At 45.8% G+C, this 19,712-nt stretch overlaps 1 protein-coding gene across 5 annotated transcripts in view; it reads left to right on the top strand.

The window, feature by feature from the left end:
• The window catches only part of AGAP1 (ArfGAP with GTPase domain, ankyrin repeat and PH domain 1), a 549,901-nt gene that overhangs the window by 382,129 nt on the left and 148,060 nt on the right, over positions 1-19,712 (top strand). For 4 of the 5 annotated variants that reach the window (XM_057744262.1, XM_057744261.1, XM_057744264.1 and 1 more), the window contains one exon: positions 2,772-2,930. The exons of the other annotated variant lie outside the window; for it this stretch is intronic. In XM_057744262.1, coding sequence (XP_057600245.1) covers positions 2,772-2,930 — 159 coding nt within the window. The remainder of the gene's footprint in view (positions 1-2,771; positions 2,931-19,712) is intronic. 5 annotated transcript variants of the gene reach the window in all.

Below are 19,712 nucleotides of genomic sequence, written 5' to 3'. Positions count from 1 at the left end.
AAGTTGGGAGGGCAGGAGGGCTGGTGTGTGTACTGGCTTCTGTGGTATAGATTCAAATAATCCAGACAGATTCAGAGATGGGGTCAGCTAACTGTTTCTGAGCACAAACACAGCCCTGTGGCTACCACATATTCTTATTTTTCAAACAATGCCAGAAACCACAGATTTTTAGATGCGATCTCCCAAATTAATTCTACTTAAAAAAGAAATCATTGCCCAGTAAGCAAAAACACATCTATGAGCTCAACCCAGACGCCAGGCCACAAGATTATGAACCTGTTTTAAAATTTTACTTCTATAACCGTGTGTCCACGTACACACACTCATTTGGCCAAAATTCAGTCATGGTGTCTCTGTTTGGTCAGACAGTTGGAAGTTGGGTGTGGTTGAGATAAGAAGACCTTCACCAGCTGGAGGGCCCTCAGGGTGGGCATTCTGAACGGCAGAGAAGGTGTGGGGAGAAGGTGTGGCAGACGCAGGTGTTCACACATGCTCAGGAGGAAACTGCCCAACGGGCATGCTGTCCCGCTGTTAGAAGGCCCTATTGCACAGGGATCTGACCAAGGAGAAGTGCGCACAGAGGACAGCTCCAGGGCGCCCTAAATGATGGATGACATGTGGAGAAAACTCAGAGGAGTGTGTGGGGTGTCCCTTAGTGCCACCTTGCTGAGCCTGGTCTCCTCCGTACCTGTGAGATGCTACACACCTGGCCCTGCTGCCCAGGTTGCCAGAGGACTCGTGCCAGAGCAGGCACCAGCGCTGGCTGACACTGTCACTCAGGAGGCACAAGGTTCCACATTGTTAGGGCTTGAACAAGTCCTAGAATCAGAGCATCGGAGCTGGGAGGGAGATGGGAAACTGGCCCAAGATCCTCTGCAGCTCAGCCAAGGAGCCAGGGCCAGTGCACTTCCCGGGAGCATCTTTGATCTCAGTGGTCTGCAGTGGTGAAGAGCTTTCATTGTAGTTTTTGTTTCGTGTTCATGGTTATTTTCTGGTTTAAGTGGGTTTTTGTTGTTGTTGTTTTTAATCGATCGGAGCTCTCCTGCAGGCTCACTCATATTTTTACGTGTACACAGATCACCTGGGGTTCTTATTAAAAAGCAGGGGCAAAAAAAAAAAAAAAAAGCAGGGGCGAGGGTGGGGCCAAGGAGTCTGCATTTCGAAGATGCCCACGGGTGGTGCTGCTGCTGTTGCTGTGAGGCCCGCATTTAGCAAGGTCTGTGGGCTCCCTTCTTTCTTTCTTAGGTGTTATTTTTGGCTTTTTTTCTGGAATCGAGTAAACCTGCCTCGGAATACTTTCTCATACGACATTCAGAATGTACCCAGTTCCCACAACAGCATAAAATCAGCATCACTGGGACTTCCCTGGCAGTCAAGTGGTTAAGACTTCACCTTCCAGTGCAGGGGGTGCCGGTGGGGGAGCTAAGATCCCACATGCCTCGCGGCCAAAACACCAAAATGTAGAAAACAGTATTGTAACAAATTCAATAAAGACTTTAAAAATGGGCCGCATCCAAAAAATCTTCAAAAAAAAATAGTTTAAAAAAATTAAAAATGAAATTGGGATCAATTTTTTAAGGTAGAAATTTTTAAAAGCAAAAGCCTTCCTCTTCATTAATCGCTTGTTTGTCCTATTTGCTCGCACATGCATTTCATTGATGATTTTTGTCACTTCCCTGTGCTCCGTGCGACTACAGCGAGGACCTTGTTGTTGGTGGTGGAGCCCTGGTTCCACTTCTGGCTCTGATCCCAGTCACCCAAGTCCTTCTGAAAATGCGTATTCCCTCGAGCTCTATCCCCAGACCTTCTGAATCAAAATTTGAATTTTTTGAAGCCTCTATTTTTAAAAAGCTCCGCGGGTAATTCTGGTAATTGGCCAGATTTGGGAGCTGCTAATACGGTCTATGTATTTAAAATCTTATGCTCTGAAAACCTTCAATTTTGAACTAAAACAATGGGAGGAATGTTTAAAAAAAGAAACCTAAGACCTTTGAGGATGTGCATACAGATCTAACAAACGAACTCACTGGTAGCAAGGTATGAATGGCTGAGCTTAGAGAAAGGCACGTAATTATGTTGTTGAACCCAAAATTGGTGTGACCAGATCATAATTCACTTTGATGTTGAGCAACTGATTCAAATCATGACGTATACAATGGAACCATTCTTCATCGAAGTCCGCATGCGCGCTGTGAAGTTGCTAAGGTAATTTTTCCTCTGCGTAGTCTTTTCAAGGTTAGGAGTAAGCTTACCTGGTTTAAGAGTCTGCCTTTCCACCGTTGTCGCATCCAGCACCTTTGATTTGTGTGGATCGTAAAGTACAGCTTCCCTGTGAAAGTAATCCTCAGGCACCAGTTGACTCCCGATTGGCGATCATTACACTTCCATTGATATGTGGACACAGCAGGGCTCCTCTGTTGCTCCTCTCGCTGGCCTGCGGGGAATATCGCTTGTCCCAAAAGTGGGTCTTTTGTCTTCACCGCTGCTCCATCTAGAGATGGCGTGGTGGTGGTGCACTTCTTTGTCTTGGATTGTGGCGGGGGTAGTAGCCATCTGAAGCGCCAGGTTCCTTGTCAAGCACCGTGAGACTCGCTTCACACTGTTTTCCTCTGGAACATGTTTCATGTGATGCTTCCACTTGCCTGTATCAGGACGCCGGCTGCTCTCGGTGTCAGGTCCACGGCGTGCAGGCGCGTAGGCCCCTAGACTAACTCGTGCCGGCTTGGGGTGTGCAGTGCGCGCTGGTGTTCACCTGACTTGTTTATTCCTAGGGAATGTCACTAGTGCGCCTGGGTCTCAGATGGCGAGCGGCGTCAGCCTGGGCTCCTTCAGCAGCCGACCGGACGGCATGCAGCAACGGTCCTACTCTGTCTCCAGTGCCGACCAGTGGAGCGAGGCTACGGTCATTGCAAACTCAGCCATCAGCAGTGGTAAGAGAGGGCACAGCCCCACGGACCTGCGGCCACCCTGCGGTCCTCAGTTGTAAACCAGGGGCTGGACACCACGCCTCGAGCTCGCCCTGCTCTGCTCTGAGCGTGGCCGCCCTGTGGACGATGCCCGACCCGCCTTCCACCTGTAGAGCGTGTTGTCCTTGATTGGCTGTCTCACCCACGTCTTCTCATGTCCTTCTTTGGTGCAGGAAGCTGTCGATGTTCATTCCCACTTGACAGATTTGGAAACTGAGGCTGCAGGCAGGGCTGAGACCTGACAGCAGGTGTTATGCCCCTGATCCCACTTCCCTACATGCTGTGGCCTACACGTTCCATCATTAGTGTTCATTTCATGTGGTTAGGCTTTGGGTGTTTTTTGCATCAAAGGAAAACATATAATTCATTCTCCTTATCCGTTTTCCAAGATTCCTGGTATATCCTCTGAGTTTTGGAGAGTCTTCCCTCTTGCTTTTCTTTTTTTAAGTGTGGACAGCTTCTTGGGGAACAGATGTGCACACTGGAACCTCTCTTGACATATGTATGAGCGCATGAATTACGCAGCATTGAGGCTGCACTTACCGCAACATGCTTTGCCTGTGGCCTTTTTGTCTATGGCCTGTTCACCGGTATTTAAAGGAATTCCCACTGTAGTGTGTCATCTATCAGACAGGGTTTTAGAGTAATTTTAGCATAATTTGTTCTAATTAAAAGATTCAGCATCAGGTCCTCCCTGTAGACCCAGCAGCTGCTGCAGCAGGACATGTGCTTTGGGTAAACATCATCCTTATTTCTACTTACTCCGTGCTCCTCCATCCGCCGCCAAGCAGAGGCCTTGAGGAAAGACATCTCCAAGCCAAGGAGGAGGAGTGGCGTCTGGAAAGGCAGCTCCAAAGGAATGCCGTAGCAGCGCAGGCCTAGAGTGCACAGACGGCATCACCCTGTGCCCAGCACGTCCGGCTCCTTCCTCAGACAAAACAAGATGCTTTGGTAGAGAACGAACGTCTGCCTCCAGCCTCTTCAGGGACTGGGCTTTCCACCTTTCCTCTGAAATCTTGACAGCACCTTAGGAAACGCAATGAAGAGGTTGAAGTCATTATAAATTAACCGCGTACAGTTTATTCCCTTGTAACTCGACATCTATGCGTTCATAGCCATTGGATGCCCTAGAAGGCCTGGTGGGGGCCTTCTTAGCAGACATGTCTGTGCTTCAGGCAGAGCCACCCCACCTGCCGACCAGGTGACCTTGGCAGGCGACCTTACCTCTGCGAGCATCTGTGTTCTTATCTTAAATGGGTGTGTTCTCTTGCGTGCGTGGTCAGTAGGTGTATAGGGCAACGTCCATCTGTGGCTTCTGTCACTGAGCATCTGCTATTGTTGCCATGGTTACTTTTTTTAGGAAGGACAAGCAGTTCACATACTTAATTGCATTATCAAAGACTTTGCAATGTAGCAGTTTTTCAATTAGCATTTCCCTTACTGCCTGAGTGGATTTATTCTGTCACCCTCTTTCTGAGAAGGTGCACTCCCACGTCTGAGGGTGGGAAGAACCGTGAGCTGGGTCCTCCCAGGCCTGGTGCACACGCCACCCTGAGCCTGCCTTGCCCAGCAGCCACCCCCCACCCCACCCAAGCTTTCCTTCTGTGAGTGAGAATTGTTGAGTCACCAGCACAGCCTAATGAGGGCAGCAGTCTCTAGGTTCTGTTCCTTACGTGCCCTAGGAGTTATGTTGGAGTGCGGGGGGGTAGGATTAGAAGTTCCTAAACAAGACCCTCACTCAAGTCTTTGCCTCTCCCACACTTAGAACATTTTTACAGAAAAAAAGCATTGGAAGTAGCATATTAATCTAAAATCCATTCTTTACAGGTATTCCATTTGCACAGTTATCTCTTTGGTAAAGGCTCCCTGGCTCACTCTCCCACTGCCCAGCAGCTCTTTGCATCTGGTCACGTATATATGCCAGGGCACCTCCACACGCCACATTAGAGGCTCTGTGATTGCCAGACCCTTGCTTTGGTGGGAAGCCTCTTCCCACAGAAGGTGGTTGAATTGGTCTATACAGGCATATTTATAAAGTACCTGTAAGACTGAGGTTGCCTACAGATGAATGCTGTTTTTGAATTTACAAAGTGATTTCTCACACGCTGACGCCTGGGGTGTGCATTGGTTTTTCACATGGTGTGTTTGTGAAAGACGAGTTAGGCTTCTTGGTGCCCCAGAGCTTGAACCCTGATCACGGGAGATAAGAAACCAGTCTGTGCCCTGGTCTGAGCCTACTGTGGGGTGTGGATGGAAAAAGCCCAGGCTGAAATTGTGCAGGCAATTTAAGGATGGAGAGAGTTAATCAAGGCAAACTTCCCAAAGGGAATCGAACTTGAGCAACACTTCAAGAACTAGGCAGATTTTGTGTGTGTGCAAAACTGCGGGAGGAAGTTGTTCTAAACATTGAGGCGATTTGGACAAAGACTTGAAGCGGAGGAAAGGGCACGTGGAACAGCCGAGGCCACAAGGAAATGCAAGGTATTAGTTGGAATGCAGGAAATGATGACAGAGGACAAGGAGAGATGAGTATTAAGTGGTCACATTGCAAAATTAATTAGCATTTTATCTTAAGACTTACAGCTGACACATTTAAAGAGCAAAGATCCAGAGGGACAAGAGAATGTTGTGCAGAAGTAAGACTCCTACAGTTTCACAGCAATCATCTTTCACACCTGTATTTTCTAAGGATGGATGGTATGTCACACCCAAGGTAGGACTGAAAAGAGAAGCAGTAGTAATGATGGTAAGAGCTAATACTTACAGAGGGCTTCGTGTGGATCACACATTTGACCCCTGTGGTGTGGATACTGCCCTCAGCTCCATTTGCCAGGTGGGGAGGCTCTGGTACAGAAAGATTCAATATCGCTTGTCCAAAGTCACATCTTGGTAAGGCTGGGATGCAAACCCAGGTGGCCTGATTCCAGGCCTTAGACTCTACGTCAGCGCTTCTCAAGATGTACTTCCCAGACCTGTGGCAGCAGCGTCCCCTGGGAACAGGTTAGAAATGCAAAATTCTGAAGTCCCATCCCAGACCCACTGAATCTAAAACTCTGGGGTGGGGCCCAGCAACCTTTGTTCTAACAAACCCTGCGTGGAATGAATGATGCTGTGTGCTCAAGTTTGAGAACCATCGCTCGAAATCCTTGCTTCGCAAAACACGGTCCACGGACTAGGGGGTATCTGACAGCCCCTGGGAATTGGCTAGAAATGCAGGGTCCCAGGCTTCCGCGAGACTTCCTGGATCAGAGCGCATGTTGTCAAAAACCCTGGGCAGTTCACATCCACTTGGATGTGGAGCAGCCCTGTCTGCCCGCAGCCAGAGTAACATCCTGGCTTCTCTCCCTCCTGTTAGTACCATCCTGCCAGACACCGAGCAATTGTTAATAAAATCAGGGCACGGAATCTGCCGGCTGACTTCAAGAAAACACATTTATGAATGGATTTCAGGACCTCAACTTGGGCATCTGCATTCCCTGCCATGCTTGGAACATAATCACAAAAGAAACAAACAATGATTAAGAGCTCTCTGTCATGCTTCTTCTCTTTAAGTCACAGTTAAATACAAACTCCACCCTCTTTTCTTTTTTATTATTATTATTCATTTTATCTCTTCCTCCCCTCGAATCTCTGGTTTGGATGTCAGTGTCATAAAGAAGCGTACACTGCTCGCAGCAGGGACGGGGAGAAGTAAACAGCTTTTTGAATCCCAGTGCGCACATGTTGGTGAACATACCTCCCCATTGTCCCACATTTTTATTGTACATCATAATACATATCATTGGGGTTGCATTTTTCACTGCCCCCTTGTCCACACTAAATTAAGACTTTGGCTCCGGAGAACTTTGTAAAGTCTTTCCCTCTAGATGCACAGGTACCCTGGGGGTTTCTGTCTTTTAAGCAGCTGTGAGCAACTCCTAATGAGATAGATGACTTTGTGGTGTGCGAAACTGCAAAACAGGAGGCTCTGGTTAAATTAAAGGGGGAAGCAAAGAAGAATCCATCCCGTGAAATGGAATGCCCCATTGCTTTATGACTATTACTGTTGTAAGGTTTTACATTTAAGTACCTGAGGTTTAAAATTAAATGTCTAATACAATTTGGCGTTGCTAACGTGAGCCCCGCATCTGCCCTTAGAGGAAATGCAGACAGCTCAGCTCAGGGTTTCAAATTGCTGTCTGCCGGCTTACAAGCAGCGCGACGGGTTGGGGCCCGCTCCGACTAAGCACCACATGCTGCTTGGCGTAATTTTTTAAATGCAGAAACATATTTATCTTGAGCTTCTGCGTTGAAAAAGGCTGTTCCAGTAGTACATGAAAAATTAATTTTTTTACATTTTTCCTCACTCTCCTAAGTGTTTGACAGAAGTAATTTTTGCAGCAAGAGAGAATAAAAACTGGTGGCTGTAAATTCCTGTCCTGGAAACTCTTGTGTAGATTCTTTATGGACCCAGAATTGATCTACATGTCAGACCCTGTTGTGGTTTAAACTGTTTATCACCGTAATGGCAGGAGGGAGCCTGTGAACACCAACTTATAATCCTGGGTGAAAGAAATTGGTGTTTGCAGTCAATGAAGGGGCAGCTCAGCTTTATTGATAGATTCAGAACAATTATCTCTGCAACAACTATTGGCTGAGGATTCTCTGCAATCTCATTGGGAGCCTGTGATTTTTTTTTTTTTTTTTTTTGATTAATCATTTTCTCTATAGGTGATTTTCTCTAGAATTGCTAGCCACGAGTTAGCCTGACTGTAGGTAGCAGGGGACCCCCGCGGGGTCATTGGTAGAATACCGGGTTGTCATATCTTGCTCCGAGGCAAAAATGCATTTTTAGGTGTATCCCATCTTGTGCTGAGGGTCCGAACCAATGCTGTGAACCCCGTGCATCCGTCTGCACGTGTTCCTGCTTGTGTTGGCAAGCCTGGTGGGCTGTCTCGGCCAAGGCCTGCCCTGTGCTGAGGGTCTCGATGGTGGCTGTTGCCGTGGCAGCCAGACTCCCCCTCCTCTTGACTGTCAGGTTGTTCTGATGACTCCACCCTCTCCCCGATTGCTTCATTCCAGCAGTTCATCTTCTGCCACCCTGGCTGGCCATCTCCTGCAGTATTGCATTGCTTCAAATGGCTCTTGAACATTTCACTTCAACCTGCCTCCGCCAGGCCACCATCCAGCCTTCTCAGCATCAGCTATAAAAACCACACCTGTCTTTCACTCTTCCACATAAAGGGTGTGTGTGTGTGCCCTTTTCCTTCTAACCATTGAGCCACACATCTTCCCACCGGAATCTTTGGTTATTAGACAGCCAACCCTGAATCTGAAGCATTTGCATTTTGCTAACTTTTAAATATTTTTTCTCATCGTGGACACTTTTTGCAAGGCTGGTTTTAATGATAGAAGGTAGAGACGCACATTTCAGCTCTGGTCATTCTGTCCTGCATTTCCTTTGGTTTCTCCCTTCCCATGGAACCAGCCCCAGGAGGGACAGTCAGCCCTGCATTTGATATAACAGAGAACATGGCGTAATTATGGGTTCTGGGGAGGTTTACTGTCAGTACATTAATTTTAATTTTTACAGCTTGAGCACTTTCTTTTCTCCTTGCAGTCTATGCTAACAATTTTAGCACGTGGCCAGCAGGTGGCGGTAGTGTGACACTACCACTCTCACCTGAAGTATAGTTGATATACAATGTTGTGTTAGTTTCAGGTGTACAGCAGAGTAATACAGTTATATATATCTATTCTTTTTCGGATTCTTTTCAGTTTTAAGTTATTACAAGATATTGAATATAGTTCCCTGTGCTATACAGTAGGTCCTTGTTGTTTATCTATTTTATACATAGTAGTATGTATCTGTTAATCCCAAATTTCTAATTTATACCCCCCCCCCACCCTCTTTGGTAACCATAAGTTTGTTTTCTACATTTGTGAGTCTGTCTCTGTTTTGTAAATAAGTTCATTTGTATCATTTTTTCAGATTCCACATGTAAGTGTTATCATATTTGTCTTTCTCTGACTTACTTCACTTAGTATGATATTCTCTAGGTGCATCTGTTGTTTCTGTAAATGGTATTATTTCATTCCTTTTTATGGCTAATATTCCATTTAAATGTATACCTCATCTTCTTTATCCATTTATCTGTCGATGGGCATTTAGGTTGATTCCATGTCTTGGCTATAGTAGGTAGTGCTGCTCTAAACATTGGGGTGCATTTATCTTTTCAAATTAGAGTTTTCTCTGGATATATGCCAGGAGTGGGATTGCTGGATCATATGGTAGCTCTATTTTTAGTTTTTTCAGGAATCTCCATACTGTTTTCCACAGAGGCTATACCAATTTACACTCCCACTAACAGTGTAGGAGGGTTCCCTTGTCTCCACACCTTCTCCAGCATTTATTGTTTGTAGATTTTTTGATGATGCCCATTCTGACCAGTGTGGCTTGATACCGTGTGGTAGTTTTGATTTGCATTTCTCTAATAATTAGCGATGCTAAGCATCCTTTCATGTGCCTGTTGGCTGCCTTACCTGGAGTCTGAGTTTGTACAGCTGCCCCTCTGTGTCAGGAGCTTGACATCTAATGCCCATTTCCTGAGAATCATTATCCCTGTTTCACAAGTGAGGTTCAACAATGGCATGAACCTTAAGACCACACTCTTTAGAGCCACAATTCAAATCCAGATCTTTCTGATTCCAAAGCTTAGCCTTCCCCTCTGTTATTTTTTTAATGGGGAAATGAATTCTTAGTATTAAAACAAGGTATCATAAAAAGTGTTTATTTTTTCATAGAGCTGGCTTTCTAAGGGAAGATAGACAGTTTCCCTTCCCTCACTTATCCTGAACTTTGCCTTTCTCATCCGTTTCTCCCAAATCTTGGCTGCATTCAGAAACCATTCCCTGGGGCTTGTCATCAACCTTCAGCTTAGCTTACTATTAAAAGGCCCATGGGCTCTCATCTCAAAGCTGGTTACTCCCCGTCTCTGCTGCTGTTTCCCCCACCAGGCTCGTCGGCCTAATTAAAGGGATGACCCCAGTTCCTCTGCACTCAGAGCCCGCTTCCCTTTCTCTGCGTGGGACGGAGGAGAAAGCAGAAGCTTCCTGGGGTATCTGGCCACAGGGGGTAAAAGGTGTATTTTTTTCCTGGGAATCAGAACGTTGTTACTTTGTACTTTGTCTCCTCAGTTCCTTCCTATTTCTGGCTATTTCTAGCAGCAGGTGCTGACCAGGGGAAGCGCTGCCCCCAGTATCAGCCGGGGAGCAGGGGATTGCATACCTGCAGGCCAGCATTTCTCATGTTGCCTGGCAAACACCTAGGAGTCATTTTAAACAGATGCTGGAGAAGGATACTATTACCACTTGCTGTTAATGCCTGGACCAGATCTTTTAGCCTCTCTGGCCCAGGGTATCTTCATCTAGACCGGTGGTTCTCAACCAGGGGTGGTTTTGTTTGTCCCTCCCCCGGGGACATTTGTCAGAGTCTGGAGACAATTTAGGTTGTCACAGGTGAGGGGGTTGGGGGCTTTGCTACCGGAATCTAGTGGGTGAAGCCAGAGAAGCTGGTGGACACTCCGTAGCTCACAGGGCAGCTCCCCACAACAAAGAACCATCTGGTCCAAAGTCAGTAGCGCTGAGGTCCAGAAACCCTGGTCTGGAAAATGAAGACTTGGGTTTTGTGGACCCTTGCAGCCATTGTCACTGTGTTCCACCATGAATTAAATGAAAATCCTTGCCAAAGAAAAGGGAGGCTGTTTCCTTTCTTGAGAGAATGACTGCAGCCAACCCAAGACAGTGCCTTGTCCACAGTGAGACTTTCAACCCCGCTTCCCAGGTCGTCCCCCAAGGCAGGGGACGTAGCCAGCCCCACGACAGTCCTGTTGCTACTACCAGTGAAGATGTCACGTGGCCTGCCAGGCACGAGGACCCGGGAGAGGAGGGCTAGTGCCATCCCTGTTTTTGATGAGGAAACAGAGGTAGCAGCAGGCAGGTGGCCAAGGCTGGATTCCATCTCAGGCTGTTCTTTACCTCCATTGAGCTGTTCTTTGAACCAGCCAGGCTGCCTTCAAGGACTCTGCCTGAGGGAGGCCCGGGGTGGCCTTGGCTGTTTGCTTGTGTTAAGGACGTGTGGACGACACACGTTGGCAGGCGTAATCTCAGCACCCTCCCTGTTCAGAGGCCACAAAATGGGTCAAGCTAACAAAGTGAACTAAGAGAAAACTATCCTGCATTCAGGTTCAGCAAACCAGTTGTGCACACATGGACTGGGAACCCTACCTCACTGAGGCAGACCTGGGTGTAGCTCGTCTGCCAAAATGCCGTCGAGACTTACTCTGCCCTAAGAGAAGGAGACGCCTCTTTGAGGGGCCACGTTTCCAGAAGGGCACTGGCAAATTGGGAAGTGTCCACAGTGGTGGATGGGATGTAGAGAAGGTTCTGGAACCCACGTCAGAGACAGGGATGGAGGAAGTGGGAGGTGGGAGGGGCCTCTGGGGCAGGGGGACCCTGGTCCTGCTCTGGAGGGTGCCTTTCAGAAGTACTACCTTCTGGGACCGAGGGCTGGAGGTGGGCTTCTTTGGGCATGGGGTGAAGCCTGAGCGTCGGATCTTCCCAGGGGCCGTCTCAGATCCACTCTTCTGGAGTGGGGCTGTATGAACAGTGTGTGCGAGTGGCCCTCAAGATAACAAATAGGAGCCGTGCTCTCTGTGTATCCAGAGAATTGAATTCGGAACAGTGGGTCAAAGTTACAGGAAAGAATTGTGTTAAAAAAATTTTTTTGGAGTGTAAGTGGTTTACAGTGTTGCATTAGTTTCAAAGGTACAGCAGAGTAAATCAGTTATACGTATACATACATCCACTCTTTTTTAGATTCTTTTCCCATATAGGCCTTTACAGAGTATTGAGTAGACATATACACACTACTATATATAAAATAGATAGCTAATAAGGACCTGCTGTATAGCACGGGAATTGGGACAATTACAGGAAAGAATTGTGTCTTTTTTTTTTTTTTTTTTTTTGGTGTATAGTTGATTTACAAAAAAGTAGCATAAAGTAATATGATACAGCATAATTTATCAAAATGCCTATTTCAAACATTTTCCTATCGAATCTTTCACTGATGACCCTCTTTAAGTTTCACCAGTGAAACAGGGGAAGGCATGTACTCATCTTTCCAACCCCACACCCACCTGCACCTGGAGCTGCAGCCTCTGCTCTGCCTCCTGCTTGCACAGGGGACAGGGCACTCCTGGCCTGGTGAAACATCACTCCTTCCACCTCTGGACCCATCACCTCTCACTTCCAAAGGACTCTGCCTCTGCAGTTACCTGTCTGCTTCCTGTACCATCAGATTATCCTGGGTGTTGCGTCCTTCCATTCAGCAGTCAGGCGTGCTCCGGCATCTCCCATCCTTGTCCCAAGGCCCTCTGACCTTCCAGCCCCTTCTCCGTCTCCTTCTCCATACACCCTTCCAGGACTCCTGTCTACACTCAGTGTCCCCAGCTGCTCACCAGGTGCTTTCTCTTTGACCCATCCCGATCTGTCCTCCCTCCCCTCACTGCCTGGATGCTGCTCTCATCCAGTGGCCAGGCCACCCACCCTGTGCACCCCAGGCTCTCTGTGGTTTCCTTTGCCATCTGCTTCTTAGTGATGGTGAGCTCTGTGACCACTCCATTGTGCTGGAAACCGTCTTCTCTTGGCTTCTCTGGCGACAGAGAAGGGAAGAGTGTGTGTGAAGGCTGGGAAAGGCATGATGTGTCTGGGGAGCTTTGTGGGTGCACAGCCAAGGGACTTAGCTGGAGGTGAGGCATCAAGGTAGGAAAGTTGATTAGAAAAAGGATCCACAAAAGGTTTGGACTCAAGTCTGGGCAGTCAAGGGCCCTCGTGGTTTTCAGGGAGGAGAGTGATGTGACTTCATAAGCCAGCTTTTGAGTCAGCGTGGGTTATCACCTGGTGTAGAAAGACGAGGCGGAGGTGAGTTAGGAGAGAGGGGGGTAGTCCGAGCCCAGAAGCTCCTGATTCTCCTGGAAGTCTAGAAGTCTCTGGTAGAGTTGTGGTGAAACTTGCATTTCTTCTCCCATTGGGATTGTTAGTAACATCATTTCTAATTGGTCTCAGTGCAACCATGTGTTATTAACATAAATTGTTAAAGCTTCCTAAAATACAGAAGTCTAAAATTTTATAGTTACTTAGTCTTTTGTTTGTTTGGCTTTTTGGTCCCAGTAGTTTTAGTTGCAAACTTTTGATTTTAGGGTAATTTTTTTAACAGAAAGCATCATTTACTACACCAACATCCAATGACATATAGGTAGAGTAGTATAAAAAGATTCGTCTAGTATGTATGCCATTTCTCCAACTAGAAAGAAAACTTTCAGTGAACTATTAAGTGAGATTTTGTATTTGCAACATTAAAACATCTGATTTTATAACATTGTATATTTTTAAGCAATATAGGACTTTTTCTCACGATTTTATACCACTTTTGGGCCAGGAAGGTATTCATTTCATATCCCTCTGCTTTGACCAAGTCCTCAACCTAGGAATCAAATAGCTTAAGAAACTTCAGTTACACTGTTTCCCTGGTGAGTTTTTCAATTATTAGAATAAAACTTGGTCAGATCTTTTTCCATCCTTCCCTTGCTTCCTATCATAGAATTTACAAATACATGCAAAGAGGGAAAGACCTTAAGGGCTTAACATTTTTTTAGATACCAATAAGAAAGAAAGGAGTGGAAGTGAGGGTAGCGGAGGTATGGTTATAAAAATACAAGTGGTTGTAAGACGGTTAGAAGGAGATAGGTAGGTAGATAGATGATAGATAGATAGATGATAGATAAAGATAGATAGGGATAGAGAGAGAGATTGGGGGTGGGTCGATGGGTGGATGGATAGACTGATAGATAAGATTAGGTAGGTAGGTAGGGTGATTAGATAGATAGATAGATAGATAGATAGATAGATAGATAGATAGATAGATAGTTAGATGATAGAGATAGAAAGGTGGATTGTGGGTGAATGGATGGATGGACCAATGAACGGATGAGATTAGGTAGGTAGGTAGGTAGATAGATAGGTAGATAGACATAAAAATAGATAGATTGGGGTGGGTGGGTAGATGGCTGGCTGCCTGGATGAGATAAGCAGGTAGGTGATAGGTGATTGATAGGTGCAGTTGACAGATAGCTTTTATAGATCAGGGTCATCATCAAACCGTCTATGTATTTACTCCTTTAGTATTTGTACATTACTTTGGTTTTGCATTCTTAAACTTCTTTCAATGAATATATCTTTCCTTACATCTTTGCTTTATTATCTGACGGATAAGGTTATTAACAGAAAGCGATATTAATATTAATTACACAATGATACTAAAAATTTTATATCACAAGGAAACAGATGGTTATTTTAAATGACTTAAAATTTTACTCTTTTATAGGAAGAAACATTTTAAATGTATTTTGTTATAAATGCTATTTTAATTGCTACATTATTTCTGCAGTGGGATTTTAAAAATCTTAACTACATTTGCAGGGAAATGTTTATATATTTCAGAGTCTCTAAAAATGTGTACTTATTTACAAGAAAATAATTATAATTACATTTAAAATGCAGTGTTGGGGAGGTTGATATTATCGATAAATACGTTATACAATTCCCACACCTGATCTCTCCATCTGCTTGCAGTTCAGGATTTCAGCTCTGACATGAGAGTTGCTCTCTGCGGCATTTAGCCAAGATACAACTGTACCAGTTACCTTTTCACGAGGGCACTCTATTTTTCAAAATGTTTATAAGTATATAGTCCCTAGCTGGACTCTGAAATTATAAAGCACTGCTACTTTAGAAATGTTTTCTATCTATCATATAATTAGAAAACAGGAAAATGTACTTCAAAATTTTAAGCTTAATTTTGCAGGATCGGAAGCGCAACTTGCAACCAGCCATTGGCTCTTGTTTCATTTCATATCAAGCTTTGCATTGATGCAAAAGTGAAACAAGCATCTCCATTCCCCAAAACAGCCCCTTCTGAGGGCTGTTTTCCTTTGACATCAAAATGTCCTGGAGAGCCTGTGTCCAGAAGCACAGTCTCACCATCTCCACGCGAGATGCCTTTATGGTGGGGGTGCAGAGGGAAATTGAAGTCTGGGGGCACGTCAGGCCCCCATCAATCAGAAGGCAGTGGTAATGCCAGCCAGACATGCAGGTCAGGCCCCTAGATGAGATTTGTAAGCCAGCAGCATCCATCCGGGCCACCCATTCTGGAAAAAATATCATCCTATGATACCATCTAAAGCAGTCAAGGTTCAGGTTATTGCCCGAACCAGCACCTAGTTTTTATACACGTCTGTCTTCCCAGGGCTCTGGCAAAACTGTAAGCCAAAGTGTTACCCATGAAAGCATGTGAATGCAAGTTCCTGGACAGTTAATTTTTCTTAAAGAAATGATTTGTCCTCTCAAGCAATGGTCTTTTTTTCCTTAGCATTGTGTTCCTTGTACTCTGTTTCTCGCTTTTGAAATTCTTCAATCTCTAGAAGTCTGGATGACAGATGTACTCATGTAAAAGCGCCACCAGTCAATGGATGTGACATCTGCCTGTCATGGGGCTAGAACACGGTATCACATTGGTGTCAGTTATGCATATTTCAGCCTCTTCTAGCAATCCTGCCTTCTTCCTTCTAGCAAGTGAGTTAACTATCTTATCCCTTCGTTAATTCTTGCAATAATTTTGCATTTTCCCTAATTATAAAGCATTACATTTTAGAAAAATTAAAAATGCAGAGAAGCTTTTTGCTTTGAAAACAAAACCAAAAAACTCCTACACTAAGCTTTTAGTTCAGGGGATGTATACCCTTTCAGTTCATATGTCTGTGTTCTTATTTATTTCCAGAAGTTGGATTATGTCATAACTGGCTTTAATTATAGGTGTGTTGAGTTTCTCTACTTTATCTGAAAGTAGTTCAGGCATTGGAAACCATCTCTGTGACCAGCAGTAGAGGACTGGTTAAATAAATGACAGTGAACCCCTACAAAGGAATGCCATGTAGCCCTGAAAATGTTGCTTTCTGTGTAATAACTTGGAAAGATGTTCATGTAGGTGTCATCGTGCTGTGAACCGGCTTCAGCATCGCTCTCGTGTGGCAGGGGCCTTGTCCTGTGCTGAGCTGGGGAGCCTCTCCCCATACACACATGGCCCGCCCTCACATCCCATGAGATACCACCTTGTACATGAGGCCTTTGTGACCCCAAGTTAAAATTGCCCACAGCCCTCTTCCCTGCCTCATTCCCTCCAAACCACTTCTCACCTTCCAACCTTTGTAATTCACTCAATGATTTTATTTCATTTTTTATGAATTTATTTATTTATTTATTTAGGCTTTGTTGGGTCTTCATTGCTGTGCACGGGCTTTCTCTAGTTGTGGGGAGCGTGGGCTACTCTTTGTTGCAGTGCGCGAGCTTCTCGTTGTGGTGGCTTCTCTTGTTGTGGAGCATGGGCTCTAGGCATGCCAGCTTCAGTAGTTGTGGCATGAGGGCTCAGTAGTTGTGGTTCGAGGGCTCTAGAGGTCAGCAGTTGTGACACATGGGCTTAGTTGCTCTGCGGCATGTGGGATCTTCCCGGATCAGGGATCGAACCCATATCCCCTGCATTGGCAGGCAGATTCTTAACTACTGTGCCACCAGGGAGGTCCCTCCACTTGCGCTTCGTTAGTAGCTATATTGTTTGCAACTGTAATTGATCAGAAAAGTGTGGTCCTTGACTGGTGTTGGCAGAGCCAAGGAGAGCAGAGCAGGCAGGAGGGAGGCATTTGAGGCCTGGTGGGGGAAGCAGTTAGGGGAGCCGGGACGGGTGGGGCAAACAGAGACAGCAGAGGAAGGACACCTGGGTCCCTGTCCCCATTCAGCCACTTGCCACACAGGGGAGAAAATTACAGAGGTACCGGGAGACCCAGTTCAATTCAGAGCAACTGGGTAAAGTCATGGGTAAGCTGCAGAGCCCGTCCTGTCTCCTGGAAAGCAGACATCATAGCAATAGTAAGTGGAATTATTCATACACACGAAATGTCCACGGTAGGATGAATCGCAACTTAGAGTTTTATTGCTTTGAGCAAATTGCAGTGTTTAATAGTGAGTGAATGTTGTCCTCCGCCTGGCCCCAGAGCGAGGCTCTGAGCGCCGGTCCCGCCCGGCCCCCTCTCCTTGCCCACACAGGCACGGCTTGAACGTACAGGCTTCTTCCTGAGACTTTCCAGATGTGAAGTCAGATACACTCAGACACTCAAATATATGCTTTTCTTATTGATTTCGTTCATGATTGAAGTTGAATTTGTGGGAATTCAACTCCGCACTTCCATGGCTGGGGGCAAGGATTCGATCCCCGCTCAGGGAACTAAGATTCTTCAGGCCATGCAGTACGGCCAGAAACAGCTGAATTTGTAAGAATAGTGGCTGAAACACTTCAAAAGAGAGTGGTGGCAGGGCTGTGCTTTTCCAAAGAGCTAGAAAATACTGTGCAATTACTAATTATGCCTCATCTCAGCCTGTTTTTCTGCAGTGTCTCCATATGATCATTTTGTTCTCTTTCTTCACAATAGAACAGATCTGCTTGAGCCCCTGAGCATCCGAGGCTGTATAGATTTGCCACTTTGAGGTGCCCACTGAATCCCATTCTTGTGCCCATGCGGCATATTAAGGTTATAAGCACCACGCTCTTTTCACAAATATCTACATCGTCCTGTTTTCCATTTTCCACTCACACTCCTGAAATAAGGGCAAAAATACATTGAGTTGTCCCAGCTACAAAAACACCCTGGCAGGACCGAGCGAGCCCGGCCATGCTGCAGCTTCCTGTCACGTAGGATGCCCTTGGAACTCAGACAACTGCAGTTCCAAAGGTCAGACTCCGTTCCTCTGGAAAAGACAGAGAGACACCTGCACCTGTGAAAAAGTGTCTTGAGATCTAGAATTAGAAAACGAACTTGAGTGTCATGGAAGAAAATACATACACCTATTTCTTCCTTTCCTGAGCCAGAGCCAGGAAATCAGAGAGGACACTAAAAATAGCAACGAAACTGCTCTCAAGAGCCCTTCGCTGCTGGGAAATGGAGGGTGAGGTGGTGGCTAGTTAAAGCCGCTCAGGGTCTGGACACATCTGCACTGGAGTCTCAAACCTCGGGAAACAGGGTGAGTGTGGGCATCTAACCGGGTTTATAGCCCCAGTGGACCTAGATGAACTCAGAGTAAGGCCTTTCCAGTCTGGTGCTCAGGGTACCTAAAAGCCCTCCCTCCTTAGCATCCCAGAGTTTCCTCCACCCCAGCAGGTGACAGAATCCCAGGGATAAGCAGGGGACCGCCGCCCAGTCCCAGCCTCGGCTGTGCTGTAGGACATGACCGGGTATGTGGGCGGGGACAATTGGAGAGAAGATTATGGATGGACAGAAACCTTCTGCAGGAATGGGGGTGGGGGAAGAGGCAAATCATGTATTCCCGAGGAATGGGGGCCGGCAGAGCCGCGGAGGCTGGGAGCAGGCCTCATCCTGCTTGGGGAGGCTGGTGGGTAGTGGCTTCTTTTAACCTCACCCCAGGAGATAAATGCAGCAGTGGGAAGAATGGGAATGAGGGACCCTTGGATGAATAGCAGGCGGCAGATTCCCCTTCTCGGCTGGGGCCGCTGCATCCTTCACTGACCCTTCCGCCAGCCACAGGGGGCTGGGCTTCTGCTTAAGGAAAAAGAGAAAAATGTCAGTTATTATGTTTGGGAACACAATCTTATCTTTCATTTTATTTGACAGCAATTTCCCCAAAGATCCACCATAGTATCTGATTGAACTATATTGGCAAAATTTTAGCCACGATATAGAAAATGCTTTGAACTCAGAGCAAATCCAACTCAGAATCTCCAAACGCTTTTTTTTATTGTATATTTTATTGTGTTTTATTTTACTTTTGCCAGGACAAAGCCCAAATTCCAAAACAGTGCTAGCCATAAAATGATAAAACTAGAGGAGTACAAATGAAGTCCGTTCTTTTTTTTACAAAGAATGTTCTGGAGTGAAGGCTGAATTATTAACTGCTTTTTGTCAGAAGTAATTGAATCTTAGTTTTTAAATACCATCATTAATTTTTAGAGGTTACACTCTGATTTCTCATTTTTGTGGAAAAGACAAAATAAGAGTCACTCATTTGGCCAATATTATTAAACCATTGGAAAAGGGCCAGTATTATTAAACAGTTGAAAAAGGCTGTACTTTAAACACCACTTCAGAAGTGAGATGATTTTTGGTCTGCTGTTTTGAATGGAGATAGTATTTATGGTGTCTTCATCCATGGGGTTATGGGGAGACACAGCTATCCCTAGTGTAATATTTGGCAGATTTTCTGTCACGTGACAAACTTTTCCAGCACTTACATGTCCCAGTTGTGTTTTTTGATTTAAGATTGACATGAGATCGTCATGAGATTCAGTAGCATAGAACACAAACATTTAGGGCAGGTTTTCAGAGGGGCTTTTTGACTTTCATGAAACCCTACTTGCCCAAAGCTTAAGAGTCATAATTATTAGATTTTCTTTGCACTTTGTTCTGTTTGTCATTTTCAGAAATGACGGCAGAGTGGGGTGAAGGTTGTGGTGACCGTGTGTCACTAATTATGCTGGGAAACAGGCATAAGCCGGGACTGTGCTGGGTAAAGCAGGGTGATTGTCACCCTGGTCAGGTGGCTCGTCTAAACACCATCAGGAGCAGCCTTTGTTCCTCATGGGTG

This window comes from Hippopotamus amphibius, chromosome 8, assembly GCF_030028045.1.
Source record: "Hippopotamus amphibius kiboko isolate mHipAmp2 chromosome 8, mHipAmp2.hap2, whole genome shotgun sequence".
In the NCBI taxonomy this organism is placed as follows: Eukaryota; Metazoa; Chordata; class Mammalia; order Artiodactyla; family Hippopotamidae; genus Hippopotamus; species Hippopotamus amphibius.
This window is presented reverse-complemented; position numbering and strand designations above follow the sequence as displayed.